This window comes from Pogoniulus pusillus, chromosome 9 (genome assembly GCF_015220805.1).
Source record: "Pogoniulus pusillus isolate bPogPus1 chromosome 9, bPogPus1.pri, whole genome shotgun sequence".
NCBI classification, from domain to species: domain Eukaryota; kingdom Metazoa; phylum Chordata; class Aves; order Piciformes; family Lybiidae; genus Pogoniulus; species Pogoniulus pusillus.
In genome coordinates, this window is record NC_087272.1 from 29,178,818 (window position 1) to 29,198,953 (window position 20,136).

The window sequence follows — 20,136 nt, forward strand, 5'->3', positions numbered from 1 at the left end:
CAGACTGGTGGTTTTGTTGGAGGTTCCCCTCTCCCCGGGGAATACATTTAGTCCAATTCTGTATTGTTTTGTTCAGGCATGATAGTTCTCTTCCACATGGCTCCAGGAAGACCTTATTGTGGCCTCACTAGGGAGGAGCACAATCACTTCCCTACTGCTGGACCCATTGGTTTTGGTGCACACTGCAATGCCTGGGCATGCTGCTCGTTCATGTTCAGCTGTCCACCAGCACCTGCAAATCCTTTTCCACCAGGCAACTTTCCAATTACTGTTTCCCAAGCTCATAGCATTGCTTGGCATTGTTGTGACTGAAGTGCAGGACCCAGCACTTGGTCTTATTAAATCTCTTTCTGTTGACCTTAGCCCCTGAATTTAACCTGTCCAGATCTCTCTGCAGAGCCTTCCTACCCTGGAGCAGATCAGCATTTCCACTGAATTTAGTGTCATCTGCAAACCTGCTGCCAGTGCCCTTGATCCTCTCATCCAAATCAGTGATAAAGCTATGAAACAGATCTGGCCCAAATACCGAGCCCTGGGGGACACCCCTGGTACCTGGCTGACAGCTGGATTTAGCTCTGTTTACCACAACTCTTTAGGCCCAGCTATCCAGCAAAGAATCTACCTGGCTGTGCCATGGGCCTCAAGGTTCTTGAGGAGAATGCTGTTGGAGAGAGTGTCAGAGGCTGTCCAAGATGACAATGTCCACAGCTTTTCCATCACCCAGTAGGCAGGTCACTTGGTCATAGAAAGAAAGAAGGCTGTACAAGCAGAAGCTGCCTTTCCTGAACCCACACTGTCTGGGTCTGATCCCACTGTTACCTTGCACTTGCTATGTGAGCACATTCCAACCACCTGTCATGGAAGGCTAAAAGGCCTAAAATATGTCCTAGCTTGCCCCACCCTTCAGCTGATGGGGAAAGAAAGGGTGGGAGGAAAACAAAGGCTTAGGCCTTTATGTCCCCTCCCAAAGTGATAAACAGGTACCCCACAGGCAGTTAGGTACCTGGTAGTGTCTTGCCCAAATGAAGGTAAGCAAGCCCTGGTTTCACCTAATGTGGTCAGTTTTGCAAATGCCATTGTGGTTGGTGAATCTGTGGTCAAAAGAGCCATTACACTTGGGCAAATAATACAGATTGAGCTAAGCTGCAAGCAGTTGTGCTGCTTCTGCCCTGCTGCTCTGCTCAGACATGCTCTGCCTCACTGCTCTTAGCTTGGACAATGTGTTCTGCTCTGCCTTGTGCTTCAGACCAGCTTAGCCCTCATGTTTTAGGCTTGAACTACCTGAAAACTTAAGTGGCTTAAGTTTACCAGAAGGCATTAAGTGCCTCATGATGTGGTGAGAAGTGCCACTGATATTGTGCTCTCTGCACATCTGTAAGAGATCCTACCTGCACCTCTGCAGCCCTCTATGCCAAAAGGAACCAGGATCAGGTCAGGGATCATCTGCCTCTTTCCCAGCACCCTGCTGGAGCCTGGGAGGATCAAGAAGCCTCTCAATGGCTATCAAGATGCCAAGAAGTTCCAACACTGCCACAGAGGAGCCAGGGACAGTCTTGAGATTGCTATACCACTGCCGTGAGTAGAACAGACTTTCCCTAGGGCTCTGGGCTGCCTATTTGTAAGTGGGGCTGAGCTATTTTGTGGCTAAAGCTTTCCAATTTTCTGATTCTCCTAAATGAATGAACCGCCCATAAGCATCCTTGTGAAGCTTTTCCAGACCAAATTAGAACCCAGATTTAATTGGTTTGTGCACAACTTGTGGGCAAGGACTTTTGGAAATCAAATAACTACTTATTTTATAATTCCTACCTTGTTAATTGCCACAACCAATTCACTACTCCATAATCTTCCCAGGTTCTGAGGTCAGGATGATGGGCCTGGACTTCCTCGGATCCTCCTTTTGGCACTTTCTGTAGATGGGTGTCACGCTGGCAAGCCTCCAATTGCCTGTCTCCTCCCCTGTTAGCCAGGACTGCTTAACCAGGACCACTGACAGATGATGGAGAATGGCCTGGCTTTGTGGATCAAAGGTAGGCCTGCAGTAGAAGTTTGAGATTGGACTGGGATGCACTTCTGAAGTGACTTCTGAGCATCCCAAATGATGTGCTGTGCTTTGCTTCTCATCATGATCCTGTCAGTACTTGGACTCGGTTTGGAAGAAGCTACACCCAAAGATGCATGATAGCTGTGCGTTTTGTGTCCCAGCTGCTAATGAGCACATGTTCTGCAGGATCAGGCTGAGTTTGCTTAAACCATAGCCTGTCATTCTTGTGAGGTACTTATTTCAATTCTTCTGTTTGGCTTGCTTTCTGTAAGAAAATCTTAACAGCTCAGTCAGCACGAAACGAAGATTGTCATTTATTCTGTGTGAGAACTCTTGGTCTGCTCAATGTGCTCAGCTGAAAGTTGATTACAGCCGGGGAGACATCTGTGCATCATTCCCCTTCTGTGGCAAAATTAGATTCAGTTTCCATTAAGAAGTGATTTAAATGGTGAATTGTAGAGATTATGAAAAGAGTCATTTCTTACGTGTTGGACTGTTACTTGTAAACTGCAGAGCCTGAAATCTAAATCTGTTTCCAAAGTGGACAGCTTTAATTGCTTTTGCAGGCACAGCTCCAGCTGTCTAGACAGGCACCTTTTTGTTCAGAGACAGGAATTCTCTTTCCAGCCCTCTGCTCTTCCCAATCCATTTAAAATACATTATTGTCTGAGTGGGTTTGTCAGGAAAAATGCAGTATCAAAACCTGTTATATTTGATACTTCTCCTCTTTTTATTCACTTGTATTTTAGGCTTCTGGAGTCAGAAGTGTGTTACAGGAACATTATGTTCTCTCACATTTTTTTTTTTGGTAAGCATTTAATCCATTTGCTCCTTAAAACTAGGCAAGAAGGATCTTCGAGACAGAATAGGTCTAGAACAAATCCAGAGTAATTGAAGTACTTTCCCCCTACAAATCTGAGGATGACCTGCAATCTCTGACGTGCAGGCACCTTCTCAAATCGTATCTAAGTGGTTACTGCAATCTCAAGAATGATTCATTCTCTCACACAGGAAATGAAACAGCTGGAAGTCTACACCAATGAACAAGAAGCTGCTGACTAAACTCAGACGTGGAAGTGTATGAAAGGTGGAAGCAGGGCCAGGTAACACTGTCTTAAAGCATGTAGGAATTGGGTTAAAAAAGCCATAGTCTATCTGGAGTTGAATCTCATGAAAGGCAAAAGCATATACAGGGATTCTAGGAGCAAAGAAATATGCTGAATGCAGGCAGGAAACCTAGTAGCAAAGGATATAGAAAAGGCCAAGACACATGGTCTCACCTTTTCCTGGCTCTTCTGGGATTGCTGAAGGCAAATCTTGTCTCTGAGATGCCTGGGAAAGTCTGGAATAAGAAAAAACTTCTCTTTGGTGGAGGAGGATCAGGTTAGTAACACAAAACCAAAATGGGTATAAAGAAGCTCAGGGCACCTTGACAGGATGCACCCAAAAGTGCTGGAGAGACCTGACCGATGCCATTGTGAGGTTGTTCTCGTTGTCCTTGACAAGTCAGTGAGGTGATGTTATCCCGAAAGCAGGGTTGTTCACTCAGTGTGCAACACCCCAGTATGCACTCACAGCTGAGGTGTTTCGTTTCATGTTTGCACAAAGGTGGGTGCTAGGTGGCAGTTCCACGAATCCAGCACACTGTTAGCTCAAACAGCAGCAGCCCACATACAGCAGGAACAAAGCATACAGGACTGGTTGTATGGTTTTACATCAGACAAATATTTGTATGCATGCTCCTTCAACTGCCTAACTCATTATACTATATAATGTCATCAATTTTCTTTTATTAAAGTGGCCCAACATTTAAACATAAATTCTGTATTTGGGTCTTAAAATCATCAGTGCTTTGATCTTTGTCCAGATCTCTCTGGTTTATGTAAAGAAGCCACAACGAGGCACTACCTACAACAGCTGACAGAATATTACTGCCTTTAGATACTGTTCTTAATTGCTGTGGTTTGTTTCTAAGGGCCTCCCATTCTTGTTATCCTACCTTCAGATCAGTTCATTATTCAGCCTAAAAGTTAACTCCATTCTTCTGAGGTCAGTACGGGTGGCTTCCTAAGGAGTGGAAGAGAACAGATGTCAGTTCTGTCTTCAAGAAGGGCAAGGAGGATGCAGAGAACTGTAGCCTGGTCAGCCTCACCTCAAGGTAAAGTGAGCAGATACTCTTAGAAACCATTCTCAATCACAGAATGGATTAGGTGGCGACTGGAAGTATTTAGCCTAGATGTATGAAGGGCAATAGTCTCTGACCAGCTGTCTGTATTTTACCCTCCTTTGAGCAGGCACACGGACTAGGTGATCTCTACAAGTCCCATCTAGTGATAACTCTTGTATGATACTAAAGCATGCTTGTGTAGACTGCACCAGATCCTAGTGTCTGAAATAGATAAGGGTGTATAGTATGGGCGTTCTGCATCCATGAGGTACATATGCTTGTTGGTCACAGAGGACAGTCCACACAATGAAGACTGAGTGGTTACTTCATGTTGCATAACGTGGACTAGAAGACCAAACCTTACAGCCAGTCTTTGTTTAATGTGCATGCTTTGCCTCCTCATGTAGGCTTTTGCCCTTGCAACAGTGTATTTTGCTGAAAGAAGAGAGATGTGGTTGGTTCCACTTTGAGCCAACAGAGCATCCTGAGCTCTTGAAGCAAAAGGAGACAGCGTGCCTCGGGGAATCAATTATTGTTCATCTGGTTTTACTTAGCTTGAAATTACCATACCAAAGATAATTTCACTAGTAGTGCTTGAAATGTGGGAGCCTAAACAGGCAGAGAGCAGTGTGTCTCAGCCAAGTCTCCAGCAGAACTGCTGGTATTCAGCTACCACAAATTGTAGAGTTTGAACAGAATCTCACAAAACAAAACATGAATTATTTTTTACATATTGATTGTCTCTACATTCTTTCCAGTTCCTACCATGAAGTTATTTTTTCTGATATATCTGAATTTTAGTGTACCTTGGTTGGTTTATAGGAGATTGCTTTGTTTTTTTTTCTTCACTCCTGCCTAAGTATGGCAGAGAAACAAGAAGGATTCTCCTACATTATTTTAGCAGACTTGGGTTGGAAATGAAATGTGCTCACTGATGCCAACTGTGAAGATCTGACTTCTGCAGAGGCTTGTCTCATCCTTTTTCTGCCATCACAGATGATTTTTTTTCCTGCCTCTGTGGAAGTGGGAGGATTGTCTTGCCAATGTGCTCTTTCCTGTGTTAGCTGAGACACTGTGCTGTAGAATATGTGAGGGAGAGAGATGGAGAAAGAAGGGAATCCTTCCCTTCTCTATGCATCAGGTAGGAATTGGCAGCAGCTGAACTTTTGAACTGTAGCAGAGAGAATATGCTTCATCTTCTGTAGGGTAGCAAATCACTTATGTTTGCAGTTGGCAGCATCCTTATTTTAGCTTTCATCATATAATAGCTGAGATGTGCAAACTCACTGCTGTCCTTCATTCTTGTCCCTGTGCATGCTCTGGAGCATATCTGTAGTGCCTACAGTAGTCTTTTACATGAAGGGTTAATTGCTAGTGTGCTTCTACCATCACTGAGCTTCTCTGTTGTATCTGTGTGAATTACTGACCAGTTTAACCTCTAATAACTGTTTGGGCTGTACCTCACAGTTCGTACACACTGTATTTTGGATTTATAACCAAGATTCCATCTTAGGAGAGCTAGAGAAATATTTTGTTCTCAGAAGAAAAAGGAAAATGACTTCACAAAATGATGACTGTCAGGAAGTGCTGGGTCTGTGCCAGTTACGCCAATCATTTAAACTGTGGGCATGCAGGAGGTGGGAAAGGGGACACAGCTCACAGCACGTTCTTCCAACTGCTGCAGTCAAACTGTTGGGCCCATCTGCTTGACAAGATTAGAGTGATCTAGGATGAAGCACATAATCACTGCCCCAAATACTGGAAACTGCACAGCCAGGTTTCAGGATGACTGGGTTACTGTTGTGGTGATGGGTGCATCAGGAATACTTGGAGAAATTAAGGAATTCTCTATCTGGAATAAACTTGAGAGGGAGAGGAATAAAGAGGATGGAGATGTTATTTGATTGTACCTTTCAAGTTAGTCTTTTCAATCTGGACTTCTACAGAAGGGCAGAGACAGAGAAGAATGATGACCAAAAAAATGTAAAAAGGGAACAACTGAAAAACTGCAAAGCAAGTAGGGAAGGCTTTCCTTAGCTTGTGTCAGATGCCACTTGCTCTAAATTTCACCCCAGAAGGCTGCCGTTTTAACTGGTGTCTTGTCAGGTCACAGATGAACAAGGGATAGTGCAAGTGAAGTGACAAGAAAGACACACTGCCACCTCTCTAGCATAGCAGTATGGTTTTGGGGTTTATTTTTAATCTCCTTGTTTTGGATAATATTTGTATATGGTTCAATATAAATATTTCTAAAAGCATTTTAATTAAGAAGTGGGAGCTGCTCAGAGCATATGGTGTGTAGGTCATGTCCTAACTGAACAGGTAAAAGTTGCTTTCATCTCTGTATAACTCCTTCAGCATTTCAAGAGGCCCCAGAGCAGATGGTCTCATTCCTCTCTGCACCAGTGGAGGATTCTGTGCTTTCCTAGACTGTTAGCAAAGAGCAGAATTCAAGCAGACAGCAAGAATCTGGCATGGGAGGGACTGAAGAGCCCTCATGAAGCAAAGCTACTGTAGGTGACAACCCTGGTTAAGTAACATATTTCCCTTCCTCACAGCTCCACAGTTCTATATAACAAGGTGGGGGTTTGAAGAACCCTCTCTTTCAGACAGTATTATACCTTTTTGACCTTCAACAGCACCCAGTGGAGTGCAGTTGTGTTTGCTCTGCCAGCATGAAGACACAGGGTTTTTCACCTGTGAAAGAGCAAAAAGGATTTGGTTCTCTCTCAAACTATATCGCAGTATCATACTTGTGAGCAATTAAGCTGGGGAGGGAAACTGTCCCATACAAGTCAAAGGTGGCTAGTGAAGGGGTTAAGGGGGACTTCTATAGCAATTATATTGTTAATGAAGCCATAGCAGAGCTGAAGTTCTACTGTTCGGGTACACTGTCAGTAACACTGCAGGTAATGTCTCAAAGACTACTCCGTAGGTGACTTGCTGAACATGAAGCATTTATTTATGTGAGCAGTACATTAACAAGTGGCAAAGCTACACACTAAAAATATATTCCTCCCCCACACTGCAACACACCAGTCAACTGAATCAGGGCAAGAACTCTCAATCCAAATAATGATTAACAACACCTACAGCATACCATGCACTAAAACAAATTTGCTTCCTGCCACTTTCCTGAAGTCTCACTTGAAGACCCAGATTTTAAGTACATAATCAGTTAAAAAATAATCAACAGTTTCATTAGTTACCTGCCCACAGCTGTGGGCTCCTGAATAACTTGCAATCTGCAACTCAAAACTGGACAGTAGGTTGTTTTTTTTTCTCTCAAGTTAAAAAATGAAAGGGCATGGCAGCAGCTGTGTCTAATTGCTCAGTGGGAGGAGCTCATCAACATCTAGTGTTCTATTTTTGTAGTAAAAATAGTTCTCTGTGAAGACTTTGAGCACTCCATCGCCACCAGTACATCAGCTGACACAGAATGTGTGAACCACTTCTGGTGCAGACACGTATTAAGATTTGTTCAAACCTACAAATTAAGGAAGCTTCTTACGTATGTGGGGGCTATGATTCATGTAACTGTTTACATATATACAAAATAAATTTAAACTCTGTTGTCACTGGGACTCAGGCCCATCTGGGTAGTCTGTTGAACTCATCCAACTTGTACTGAAGCTTCAAATGCAGTCATACTGCTAAATGAGTATCAGGGATACTCTCTCTTTTTAGCAAAAAAGTAGATTAGTAACTGTACAGGAGGTAAAAAGCACTCTTTAAAAAAAATAGAGAAGTTACAGAAAAGGCTGTAGTAAAGTGCCTAGCAAGAATACAAAGAACAGGAGAATTTCAGTAAGCAGACAAACGTTACAGCCTTGCTCCTCCCTTACCTCCTCACCAATTCTCCTGTGTGCATTGTAACCACGTCAGTGCTAAGTGACAGTATGTCAAAAAGACCACTTTTGCTTTGCAATATAAGAATATATAGTCATAGCAGAAATTATACTTTGGAGCATGATTAGCTCACTTTTGTCCATGCTCTATACAGTGAGAACTGCCAGGGACCTTCGAAGGTATGCTGACAGTGCTCCTTGTGGAGGCACAGCTTGTACTCATCCTGAGAGCAGGTGTAGCTACAGCTCCTACAGCATTTACCTTATAGCTACAGTAATTTCCTTTTCCCCTTCTTCTCCCTCCCTTCAGCAGCATGTTGCCTACACTTCCCATCAGTTTTCAGCTAGAGGGACAGCCTCTGGCTATGTCAAAGCTGTAGACTATTTAAAGCTATTGTGCTTACCAAGTGTGACTTCTGAGATAGGGAGAGGCCAGGCATCTTTCAATTCCTTATCCCTGTCCTTTCTCTACATTGATCCCCAGCCCTACTGAAAGCTTTCAGAGCCCTGGACATAGTAAGGGAGGCTGACACCTGTGTTAGAGAGATCCATTTCCAAGATGACTTTTGCTGAAGAAGAAATGTACTCTGTCTTTATGTAAAAACATGGAGCAAGTTACACTGAAGCTGAATCTCAGCATTTCAACTCAGTGGTTTCAAATGCATGCTCCAGTACAAGCTACCCTGTGATGAAATGAATAAAACCCAAGACTATACAGATAGAGAACTTGAAGTGTCAAAAATATATACTTTTTTCCTTTCCCCCTTATCCCTTGACAGGTTAGCCTTGAAACAAACACTAATACAAGGTCAGCTGACTGAACAACACTGAATAAATAGCTGCAAAAAACTTTTGGTTGCTAGAGATCTGCAGGCATCATGTAAACTGTATGCTACCTTCATGCTAGTTTAAAAAAGGTGTTCTACACCAAGGGACCCACACTCTGGCACTTTGGGCAAGAAACAGATGTTTTCAGGCTGGTAAAATAAATACATTTCCCCTCACTAGAAAATAAAAGAAAGCCTCATTTGTGCTCCAACAGCTATCACTTCAGTTGTAAACCTACTCAGGAAAGACAAAGTTATCTGCCTGTAGAAGAGTTAATGATAAGATTTCTGCTTTCAGAAATCTCACTCAGCCCTGCTGCCAGTTTTCTGAACAAACAACAGGGCACCCTTACAGCGTGAGCCAACTTGCTAAGTGATATAGGTTTGATAATAGAACTGAGCTCAGTCAAAGAGGTTTTCACTTTTTTTTAGCCTAGTCTTTATCTAGCTACCTAGAAAGGATAATTGAGTTCTCCCAAAGTTGCTTTCAGAATAGCGATTTGCATTTAAATGTAAACACTGATACCATAAATGTATACAAAAGGCACAAGACAATTAGGTTTGTGTTGCTGACATTTTGTTGACTTCAAAAATCGATAATGCATTTTTTTGTATTACCTGGCTGATAAACTCAGATCCTAAGGAAGCTGCCAACTCCTAGCTCAATTGAAGGGGGTTTTCCTATCTGCAGCAGCTCTGCTTTTTGGTATTGCAAACAACCATCTGTTGTCCTGTAAATGCAAGTATCACAAGTTAGAATAGTAAGTCTCCTTGACTGTACAGGATATTTGTTAATTACACAGCAAGAAAGGCAGTGTCTTAAAGAACAAGTGAAAAAAGAAACCTAAGACAACTGTCGAGTAATGAGAATCTAAGATTTGGAAAGACAGTGGCCCTCAGGAACACAGGTTGATAAAAAACCTTTCGGATCAAAGTTAAGTGCCAGCATTAATTTCCCAACGAGGTTAACAGCTCCAGACGGGACAATAAAATCCTCATTTCACAGCACTATCATGTGCAGCTCCCATCAAACCCCCCACCTGGCCAACTTCATTTCTGTATCACCTATCTGAATGCAGCTTTTTAATCGCTCCACTTACCAGTGATCCACCGTAGCACTCAATTAACATAGGAGTTTTTTACCCCTCCACAGCTTTCCGGGTTACTGCTAATGCAGATCTCTGAGAAAAAACAGAGCTTCTGCAATGATGTCTTCCAAAAACAGTCAGATACTTTGCTTGGATTTCCTTATCTTCAAAAATTGCTTAGCAAGCACTCAAAAGAAAATAGGGTCCACCAAGCCGCTACATTATTCATCATCAACACTGGCTCTCCTCCCAGTTCTTAAAGGCAGCAGTGCAAAACTTTGATTATAAAGTCAACTACTTAGAGCAATTCTAATTAACAGGTGGATTTTTAAAACCAAGGCAAGATGACAGACCGATGTGTAAGGAGGTCACATTGTTCTTGTGCTGAGTATCAAAGTAAAACCAGCCTTTGAATTTTCACAACTGTAAACTCAGACTCTTTTTCCCCCCCTTTCTAATACCCAGAATCATCCTTCACCATTCAAACCCAGTAATTTTCAAGTTAAAACATTCTTTATATGGTTCAGAAGTTGTATGTTTAGTTTCATGTTTCAAGCAGTGACATAGAGACAGTTAATCATCTTGTTGGTTTGTTTTCTGAGCACATCCACACAGGAGCAGGCAGGAGCAGCTGGCCAGCAGCGCTGGTATTTGGAAGAAATGCATCTTCCTTCCAACGACAGCTTCCTCTTGAACTAGAACAGAACATTGATCACAAAATGCATTATTAGAATTGAAAGATACTTCAAAAATAAGTTATTGCAACAAGTCTCATCAACTCAAAGGGGAAAGTTAACAACAGCTGAATGATCTAGGGTAGGGTGTCCCTGCCCATGGCAGGGGGGTTGGAACTAGATGATCCTTGTACTCCCTTCCAAGCCTGACTGATTCTATGAATGGAAATCCCACCCTGAAGAGGAACACAGTAAGATATTTCACAGCTAAGTTCTGAATCTACTTTAGGATAACAGTGATTAAAAACTGACCACATGGCAAGTAGGCCCCCACTTTGTGAAAACATAGTGAGCTATTTTTAGAGTATTTCCAGATACCAACGTCATTAAAAAACAATTCTTTTTTACATTACTGTAAGCCACATCTGTTACTGAGTCATTAGTCATCTGATTAACTAGGAAGGACTACAGGATATTGAATATATCTTCAGTTGAGACAGAAATTCCAGTTGTTAACACAGAGGCTGCATTTTTCATGTCAAAGATGAAATTACTTGGTTTTGCTGTTACGACTTCAGCATTTTTACTATTTGCTCCCTAGGAACAAATACAACTCAAATATTGACAATAAACGAATGAAACTGAACAGAAACAGAAAGAAGTTTAAAAAGTAAAAATGTTTTCATGTAAGGGCTCTTGTATGTCAGTTTCAGATCTATATACACAGTAATCTAGCTCTTTTGTTTCATTTTTCGGAAAGCCTTTTAAGTGCCACACAGAAATAGCTCAGAGTTAAGGGTGCATACAACCAAACTGGCACTTATGCTCATGCCAGAGAAATTATCAGGCCTTAGCTGCTGCCTCTGAGCTGTGTCTGCATCAGTCTGAGGCTAACTAACTTACAAGGCTTTACACTTACTCTCTGGAATGTAACCTCTGAAAGTGGTCTCTTAAGAAGCTGCACTTCAGAGTGGATGCTCACAAAAAGAAAATAAAACCAAATAACCCCAAACAACCAAACTCTGCAGTACCCAGAAGTGGGATGATAAGACTGCTAACACAAATCTGTTATTTTCTCAGGCTGGACTAAAACAGAAAAGACTATCAACAACCAACCAGAAAAGAACATGAGATGTTTATCCAGCCAAACAGCTTGGGAAAAAAAAAAACCACAACGCTTTTGGCATCTTGAGAGCTATCACGGACAATATTCAGACCAATCTAAATGACAAAGTTCCAGTAATATGTGTGCACTCTTAAAAGAAACACTGAAGTTTAAAAGTCAGTACTTCAGCAAATAAAGTGTTAGAACTTCAGACAGTAGAACTCCAACCAGACAAAATTAGTTGCAATTAATATTTCTGTAACATAACCCAAAAGTCTCTTTCTTCAAAGACTGTCTCTAATGCTTTACTCTTGAGCAGTGATGACACCTAAGGCATTAAACTAACTGTAGCCAAGTAATTTAATTTTTCAGAAGCTGTTGTTTTGTTGAAACAACTGCTGCATTAAAGAGGGCAGATTAAACAGGCATTTTGCATGTTTCACAACAGGTTAGAGATGAGATTTTTAGATTCAATTAAAAAACCCTCGAGAGCAGTCAAAAACGAAGACACCAGCTGAGTTTAATTTTGTCATCTCTAACTCTTACTCATTTGACATCCACATTTTCAACACTTTAAAGCTTCACACCATCACCAAGTTTGCAGATGGACCTATATTTGGAACCATCTGTGACTTCATTCACCACTTAACACAAAACCAGAATGGAAGAGTCAAGAATTCTTTTTAGTCTCTCTCATGAATCCAACTGAACTTCAGGGACCTCTTTGGTACCAGCTCACCTACTGTTCTTATAACCTGCCTCAGCAGTACAACACTGTGGGGCTGGTAACAACCCCTGCAATTCTCTGATGGCTTTCTGTGCCTCCCACTTCCTCCACAAGTGACCAAGAGCAACCTGACAGCCATGACAGTGTGTCACACACAAATGAAGGACATGGGCTGCCCAGGGAGGTGGTTGAGGTCCCATCCCTGCAGGTGCTTAAGGCCAGGCTGGATGAGACTCTGGCCAGTCTGACCTAGGGTAGAGTGTCCCTGCCCATGGCGTGGGGGTTGGAACTAGATGATCCTTGTGGTCCCTTCCAACCCTGACTGATTTGATGATTCTATGACTCTACATCCACTCAAGACACCTTTTAGGATGACTGAAAGCATGCTTCCAAGAGCAGAAAAGGAACTACCCTTGCTGGAACAACTCCTCCAATGTTGCTGGAGAATTGTAAATTATTTGGTATGCTGAAATTCATAGGGTTGGGGCCAAACTTGCCTTCTGAGAAGCCTATGTGTCCAGTTACCAATGCAAGAAATAAAATGCATCTCATCTGATCTTGAAAATAAGTGACAAATACTGAGGAATTCATATGGTCATCTCTTGTCTTCAGCTGGCAGCACTTCTTTATTATTGAATAGGATTGCAGCTCAGTACTTGACATCCAAGAACAAGCTGCTAATAGCTTATCATAGAATCACAGAATCAACCAGGTTGGAAGAGACCTCCAAGATCATCCAGTCCAACCTAGCACCCAGCCCTATCCAGTCAACTAGACCAAGGCACTAAGTGCCTCATCCAGTCTTCTCTTGAACACCTCCAGGGACAGTGCCTCCACCACCTCCCTGGGCAGCCCATTCCAATGCCAATCACTCTCTCTGGGAAGAACTTCCTCCTAACATCCAGCCTATACCTACCCGGGCACAACTTGGGACTGTGTCCCCTTGTTCTATTGCTGGTTGCCTGGGAGAAGAGTCCAACCCCCCCACCTGGCTACAACCTCCCTTCAGGTAGCTGTAGACAGCTGTATTAGAATAAATCCTCCTTCATCATCTGACAGACTTGTACCTGCTCTAGCAGACCAAGGTTAAGAATTAATTCAGTTTTCAAACTTAGCTTTATAAATATTTGCTGGACAGCTTGAACAGTCACAACTCTATTACTTTCCTACAGAAAGGGCATAATCATGTTTCGAAATATCACCTAAATTCAATGGATATAAAGGTTAAACTATTTTAAAAACATGACACATCAAGAAATAGGTTTAGTTTACAATTATGAATCATCTACTACTAGTCATGGCAAAAGCAAATTGAAGAAAACAGGAACTGCTTTAATAATTTTCTTTTGTGCATACTTTAAGTGGTAAGGAATCATGGAATAAAAGAAAATATGAACATACCTTTCCTTACATATTCAGATGCTTGTTTCAAGGGAAATTAGGTTTCATTTTCCATAGTTAGTGCAGGATTGCTCATGCCTTTTAAGACAAAATTTCCACAGGAAAAGGTCTCATGTCTATTTCAGCAAATAATACAAACTTTAATTAACAATTCATCTTAAAATCATTACCAAGTCTACTCCTCTCCTGTGTCCATTACATTGCTCTTCGTTAGTTGCAATGAGGTATGACTGTATTCTAGTATAAGCAATTTGTCACCACAAGAATTACCAGGCTTAGCCTGGAAGATACTTAGCACCTAATAGTGTCATCGTTCTCAGTATCTCTTGGTCAAGTTTAAGTGGGAAGGGCAGAGCGACCTGTTCTAGTGGGAGGTGTCCTAGCCTATGGCAGGGAGCTGGAACTAGATGACCTTCGAGGTCTTTTCCAGCCTAAACCATTCTATGACTCTAACTTCCCACAAGCATGCATTTAAAATAAGCTTCATGAATTTTGGTTTGTGAAGACAAACCAAGTGACCTCGGTCATTTTTATACTGTGTCTTCCAAAACTAGTTGATTAGAAGATGAATCACTGCAGCATAACTCAACTCCTTACCAACTTTGTCCTTTTCAGCCTTCACACTAGTTTCTGACCAAGAGGGTGTATCTGTGAGAAGGTGGCTCTGGGAATCACGCAAGGGCTTTGCAGGAAACAAGTGGTTCTCACTAGGACGCCAATAAAAAGAACATTAGCAAACTGCAGTTGTTTCTCATGGTCTTCCCACGCATTACAAACACTTTGTTGCATGCAGTATCTTCCCTACCTGGCCTTGCTTCTTTCCTGATGAATCACTACTGTTTGTCATTACATACACTACACTGTGGCTGTCAGGACATTCTAAAAAGCAACTCCCTAGCAGAGAACAGGGAAGCATTCTGATGATTATATATTAATATATAACACACCTATACATAAATACCATATAGCTATTCTACACTAATACATTACAGTTCCATATGCAGTCTATCCATATTCTCTGCTACTCCAATAAACCTGACATGATGAATAGTGCAGAGAACATCTCCAAAATCTATAGGCTAATATCAACTATGGATCACTGGGGTATGATTTGAAACATCAATAAAGAGCTGTATTTTATGAACATGATGTATTTTATGAAGAAAATATTGTCAGCGTGATTCCATTATAACTTCTTAGTCACATATTCAAGCCTACTCTACTCTTTGATACATAAAAGTTACAATATGAAACACTGAGCTATTGTATTGATTTGGTTCAAGGAGCATCTGTATATTTTTCACAGATGGTATGAAGATATCACATCCATAAATCATAAGAATTCAGAAAATATGTCCTATGAGCAGCAGAAACAAAACACATGCATTCTAGAAGCAGCTTCCCATCCTTTGGCACAAGTGCTGAGGCTGGGGATTCCCTTATGTGAAGCATCTTCCACCAGATAGGAAGAAGCAGGCCTCCCCCAAAAGCCTTGCAAGGTAGTGCATCCATGTCACAGGCAGACCAACTAACCATCTTATATGCAAGCAGAACAGAATGCTCCACACTTGCCTAACATCAGCAAAATTCAGGTCTTGGGATGCCACTGAACAAAGCAGATTGGGAGTTACAAAAAAGTCCACTTAATGTTTACAGATTTTAATATAAGTCTGACAATTATCTGAATTACAGCTTAGCTGTTTAAAATCTGACTTGTATTTATGAATAGGGTCATAGGGCCATCATCTGCTTACTACTTCTAAGTATCTTATACAGGGTTCTATTTATATATGTACAGGAGAAAACAGATTATCAACTATCTGAAATAAGTAACAAAAAGCAGATTACCTTTTGGTTGTTGAACTAAGACCACCAGGTGTGGAAGCTTGCTCAGGATCCTGATTAACAAGGCAAGTTGGGAAGGAGCAACCATCCCCTAGACTGAAAAAACAAACCAACCCAGAATTAGTCTCATACATTAAAAAAAAAAATCCCACCTGCAAATAATTGATTTTTTCCTGAATATCACTGCCATCTTCTTTGAAAAAAACTAACCACCCCCAAACCCTGTGAATCTTGATTATTCAACAGTTTCAACAAAGCAAGCATTAAAAACTGACTATACCTTGAAAATACAGGCAGCAACCAGTATTTCTTCTCATCACCAAACACCTGCCTTAGGTTTTTGCTGAAGCCCAAGCTAAAGCCATTCTTGTCTGTTCTGTGACGAAATATGGGAGCTCTGAATACCTCTTAAAAGAAGAAAAAATAATTAGATCTCTTCCTAAGACAGCATGTTTAAGTTTCACACTGGTATTTAGGCAATTGCACTGATCCATCACCCAAGAGGAAAGGCTGCAGTGCCCAAATGATGGAGACAGGCCACTCATGAAAGCCAAACTCAGTGCTGTGCAGTCACTGGGCATGCAGAGGAACTCCTGTGCCTGAAGAAAGGTGTAAATCTCCTCCCCTCCCTAATCAATGCAAGGAGAAATGAGTAACTTACCTTTTAAGAAGGCATGATATATTTATTATATGAAGTTTTCAGCACGTGACTATACCACAGAGAGCATTCAAGAAAGAAAAATCTAAACAAAGAGTTTACTACAGAAAGAGTAATGGAAAAGAAGAAAAGGTTAACCTACTTTTTAGTAGTAAGACTAGCTTTTCACACCCTGGGCTATGAAAATACTGTGTGTGGTTTTACAGCTGTATAAAGCAAGCACTTTATTTATAGATCCAGATTATGCCCTATGGATGTCCAACCTAAATTTCTGGAGAAGAGAGCTGCATATAGCTTTATGTGTTATGAAGTGGATGGGGCAGAAGATTAATTTACTTTCCAGCCCTTGTAGCATCCTTATGGCCCTCCTCTGGACTCACTCCAACAGTTCTATGGTCTTCTTATCATGGAGACACTAGAACAGGACACAGTATTTGAGGTGGGATCTCACAAGAGCAGACTGCAGGGGAAGAATCCCCTTTCTTGACCTGCTGGCCACATGCCTCTTGATGCAGCCCAGGATACAGGCTTCAGGCCTGAGTAACTTAAATGTACAGAAAACATGGTATATCATCTGCATGGAATTCTATGTGTTTTAAAACCATGAAAAGGTGAATTAGAAGTGCACTGCATTATGGTTACCTTTGAAAAATATTTATTTGAAAAATATTTCCACTAAGATTATAAGCATAATTGAGTATTTCTTTCATTTAAGCATCTTTAATAAAACTTTCATGCACTTATAACCAGATTGAGCAATTTTTTTTCTGATACCAATTTCTAAGTAGATGATTTTTCAGAATACTGAAGAAACCCACAAACATCAGAGAAGGATTGAAGCAAGCAAGATTTCTTCCAATTATATACACACAAAGTTTTCTGTTAATCATCTACAAATTAGTAAATCCCAAAGTAACTGAAAAAAACCCAACCAACCCAGATAAATTCACTGGCTTACTGTAATTCACCTTACATCAGCAGAAAAGCATTTAGAGACTTAGAAGCTTTAATGAATATATTGTAATTTAGTATTACTACAGTCCAGGATATAGCATAGAGCAGACATTCAAACCTTCTGCACCTCCAGTTATGTCTCTGTTTGGATTTGTAAGCAGACAGTGGTGGGGAATGCTGGTCTAATGTGGATATTCACTGCAGTTATACACACTGCTCCACAGCAGAGGCACAGGCCACCTCCTTCGAGCTTTTTAAAATCAGCTCATAACACAGAGTCCTTGCTCTGTATCCATGATTATCTGGTGAGCAGGACACACAACTATGAAACTGTCTTTCAGTTCTGTGTCCATTTACTACCAAATATAGGAGCAGTGCCTTATAGTCTGTTCCCCTGTAACAGATCATTTTCTGACATTTGCTCTTTGTGCTTATTCATGCTGATCAAAACTAACACAAGGGCCACAATCAGTCTGCCTTTCAGATTATTCTTTTTTTCTCTTCTTGCCTCCAGTATGGGCAAAGTTTGGGAATTAACAACTATGTCTTTCAGAGCTTTTAAACATAATTGTAGCAGAACTGAAGAGAGGAACTTTGGTTCTGCAGGGGACAAGGGTATGAAGTACTGTAGCCAATGAGATAGCATACCATAGAGAGAACCCTGACCTGGGGGCTGGAAATGCCAAACAAGAGTCACTTGTACCAGCATGCATTAGTGTATGTAACATTTATTACAAAGTGATCTCGAGTATAATACTTATTATCTTTGTTTTTTAGTTTGTTCAGTTTCTGTTAGCAGGCTGTAGATGAGAGGAAGAGAGTAAGCTTACTAATAGATTGACTTCTTGGGTAAAAAGGAAAAGAGCAGCAGAACTGGAAGGACTCAGTACTGGATACATTGCCAGATTCTGGGCACTTCCAGTCAGGATCCAAGTAACCTCTGTAGGAGGTTCCCATTACTTCCATACATAAAATACACATTTATTGTTTCTTTTTTGCCGTTAAACGTAGAAGCATTAAATCCACTCACCTAATGTAGACTTGTTTTTGCTGACAAGCCAACAATGATACCCAAAGAGGGAGGACAAACTGACAGAAAACATAGCTGCAGCAAAGAACAAAAACATGATGTGGAACTTGGCTTGAGTATCAGGAAGGCCATTCTAAAGATAAAAACAAAATAAAGATGCTGTTAGAACTGAGGGAATAGCTGCTTAATCTGATTAGTAATAATACTCTATTCAGCCAAAGCAAACTCAGTGCAGGACACAAATGTACCATACAAGAAGAACCTGAATAAATGAGCCATACACCTCCTCTGTAATGATGGTCATGCAGTTAAGTTGCTGAACTCATATAATTGAAAGAAATTGGCCTTGTCTTGATAAAGTTTAAGTACTGACAAAAAGAAGCTGCAATTGGATCTGAATTTTGATGGGTCCTTGAGAGAAAAATAATTTGTCTTTGGAAAAATGGTCTTAATTCAGCCTTTTCAGAATAGGGATAGAATAAATACTGCAAATCTAAGAAGGTAATAGCCTAAGTTCCAAACACATATAACCATGACACTTAAAAACGTCCCTGAAACCTTTCCATAGCATTATAACAAGTTAACAAAACCCATTTACAATGTAAACTCCCATGCAAAATGTTTTCTAGGTTAATCCCATACTTGTTCTATGCAGCTTCAAAATGATGTAGGGATAAGTGAAACTTCATAAACTGCAAGAAAGAGGAAGAAAAGCTTCAAGCCTTAGAATTCTTGCACAGTGGTAACTTCATACACTTAAAAACTACACTTCTATTACTTACTGTCCAAAACTTGATAAAATACTGTAAGTCTGTTGCAGCAATAAAAAGGCAGTACAGCAGAGAGTAAGCCAAGAACAGAAGAAAAAATTTGTAATTGGAGAATCCCACACAGTTGTTCACCCTGATAAAAAAAAAAAGAGGAATGTAAAGAAAGTTCTTTATCTTCCTTTGTTTTCATGCAATGTAGACTTAAACTAGCTCACTCTAAAAAAGTTAGTATTGGTATACAAACCAAGTTTTGCCTCCTTTCCGTTATGCCTCAAGCTACTGAAATGTATTTAGTTTCAACTCCCGAATTAGTGTAGAAATTCTAACCAAAACCACAACCACAACCCTAAAGACCTTTACTAGGTAATACCATTTTCAACGGTTTACTGAAATTCAGTTTTGACTTATGGCATGAAATTTGTTCCCAGCACAGTCAATGTAAACATGACTGCAGTTACATTGTTAGTTTGCAGGTAGTAAGCTTAAGTGTCTGTGTTTTACCAGTAGACAGACTGCACTTAGCAACTGGGATACAATTACAAACCAAGAAGTTGAATCTCAGGTGGATTTTGTAAAAATAAAAGCAGCCTCACTTAATTCACATTAATCATAGCACAAATTGGCGTAAAACTTGTTAGCAAAACTCTCAAACTTAAGAATATGCCCAGAAGAAGATTCACAGAATCATAGAATCAACCAGGTTGGAAGAGACCTCCAAGATCATCCAGTCCAACCTATCCCCCAGCCCTATCCAGTCACCTAGACCATGGCACTAAGTGCCTCATCCAGTCTTTTCTTGGACACCTAACAACATTTACATTGCTATAAAATAATGAAATACTACTTAACAAAGAGAAAACCTTCCACATGGCTGACAACATGATAGCACACTAAAGAGATTAGGAGCATGTAAATATATATCTGAATGTTAAAATAAATCTCATGTTATCATATTCAGTTATTGGCTTCAAGTCCACCTGTTTCAAAGTTACATGGAA

At 40.8% G+C, this 20,136-nt stretch overlaps 1 protein-coding gene across 6 annotated transcripts in view; it reads right to left on the minus strand.

The window, feature by feature from the left end:
- Positions 1-2,341: 2,341 nt before the first annotated feature.
- ZDHHC2 (zinc finger DHHC-type palmitoyltransferase 2) overlaps positions 2,342-20,136 on the minus strand; it is a 45,278-nt gene continuing 27,483 nt past the window's right edge. For 4 of the 6 annotated variants that reach the window (XM_064149067.1, XM_064149069.1, XM_064149070.1 and 1 more), the window contains 7 exons: positions 19,151-19,271; positions 18,369-18,501; positions 16,007-16,133; positions 15,730-15,822; positions 14,479-14,588; positions 13,882-13,959; positions 7,148-10,669 (listed from right to left, as the gene is read on the minus strand). In XM_064149067.1, coding sequence (XP_064005137.1) covers positions 13,919-13,959; positions 14,479-14,588; positions 15,730-15,822; positions 16,007-16,133; positions 18,369-18,501; positions 19,151-19,271 — 625 coding nt within the window. In that variant the 3' untranslated portion in view covers positions 7,148-10,669; positions 13,882-13,918. Of the gene's footprint in view, positions 6,909-7,147; positions 10,670-13,881; positions 13,960-14,478; positions 14,589-15,729; positions 15,823-16,006; positions 16,134-18,368; positions 18,502-19,150; positions 19,272-20,136 lie in introns of those variants that run through there. The other 2 variants (XR_010303451.1, XR_010303450.1) reach the window with 2 other exon arrangements.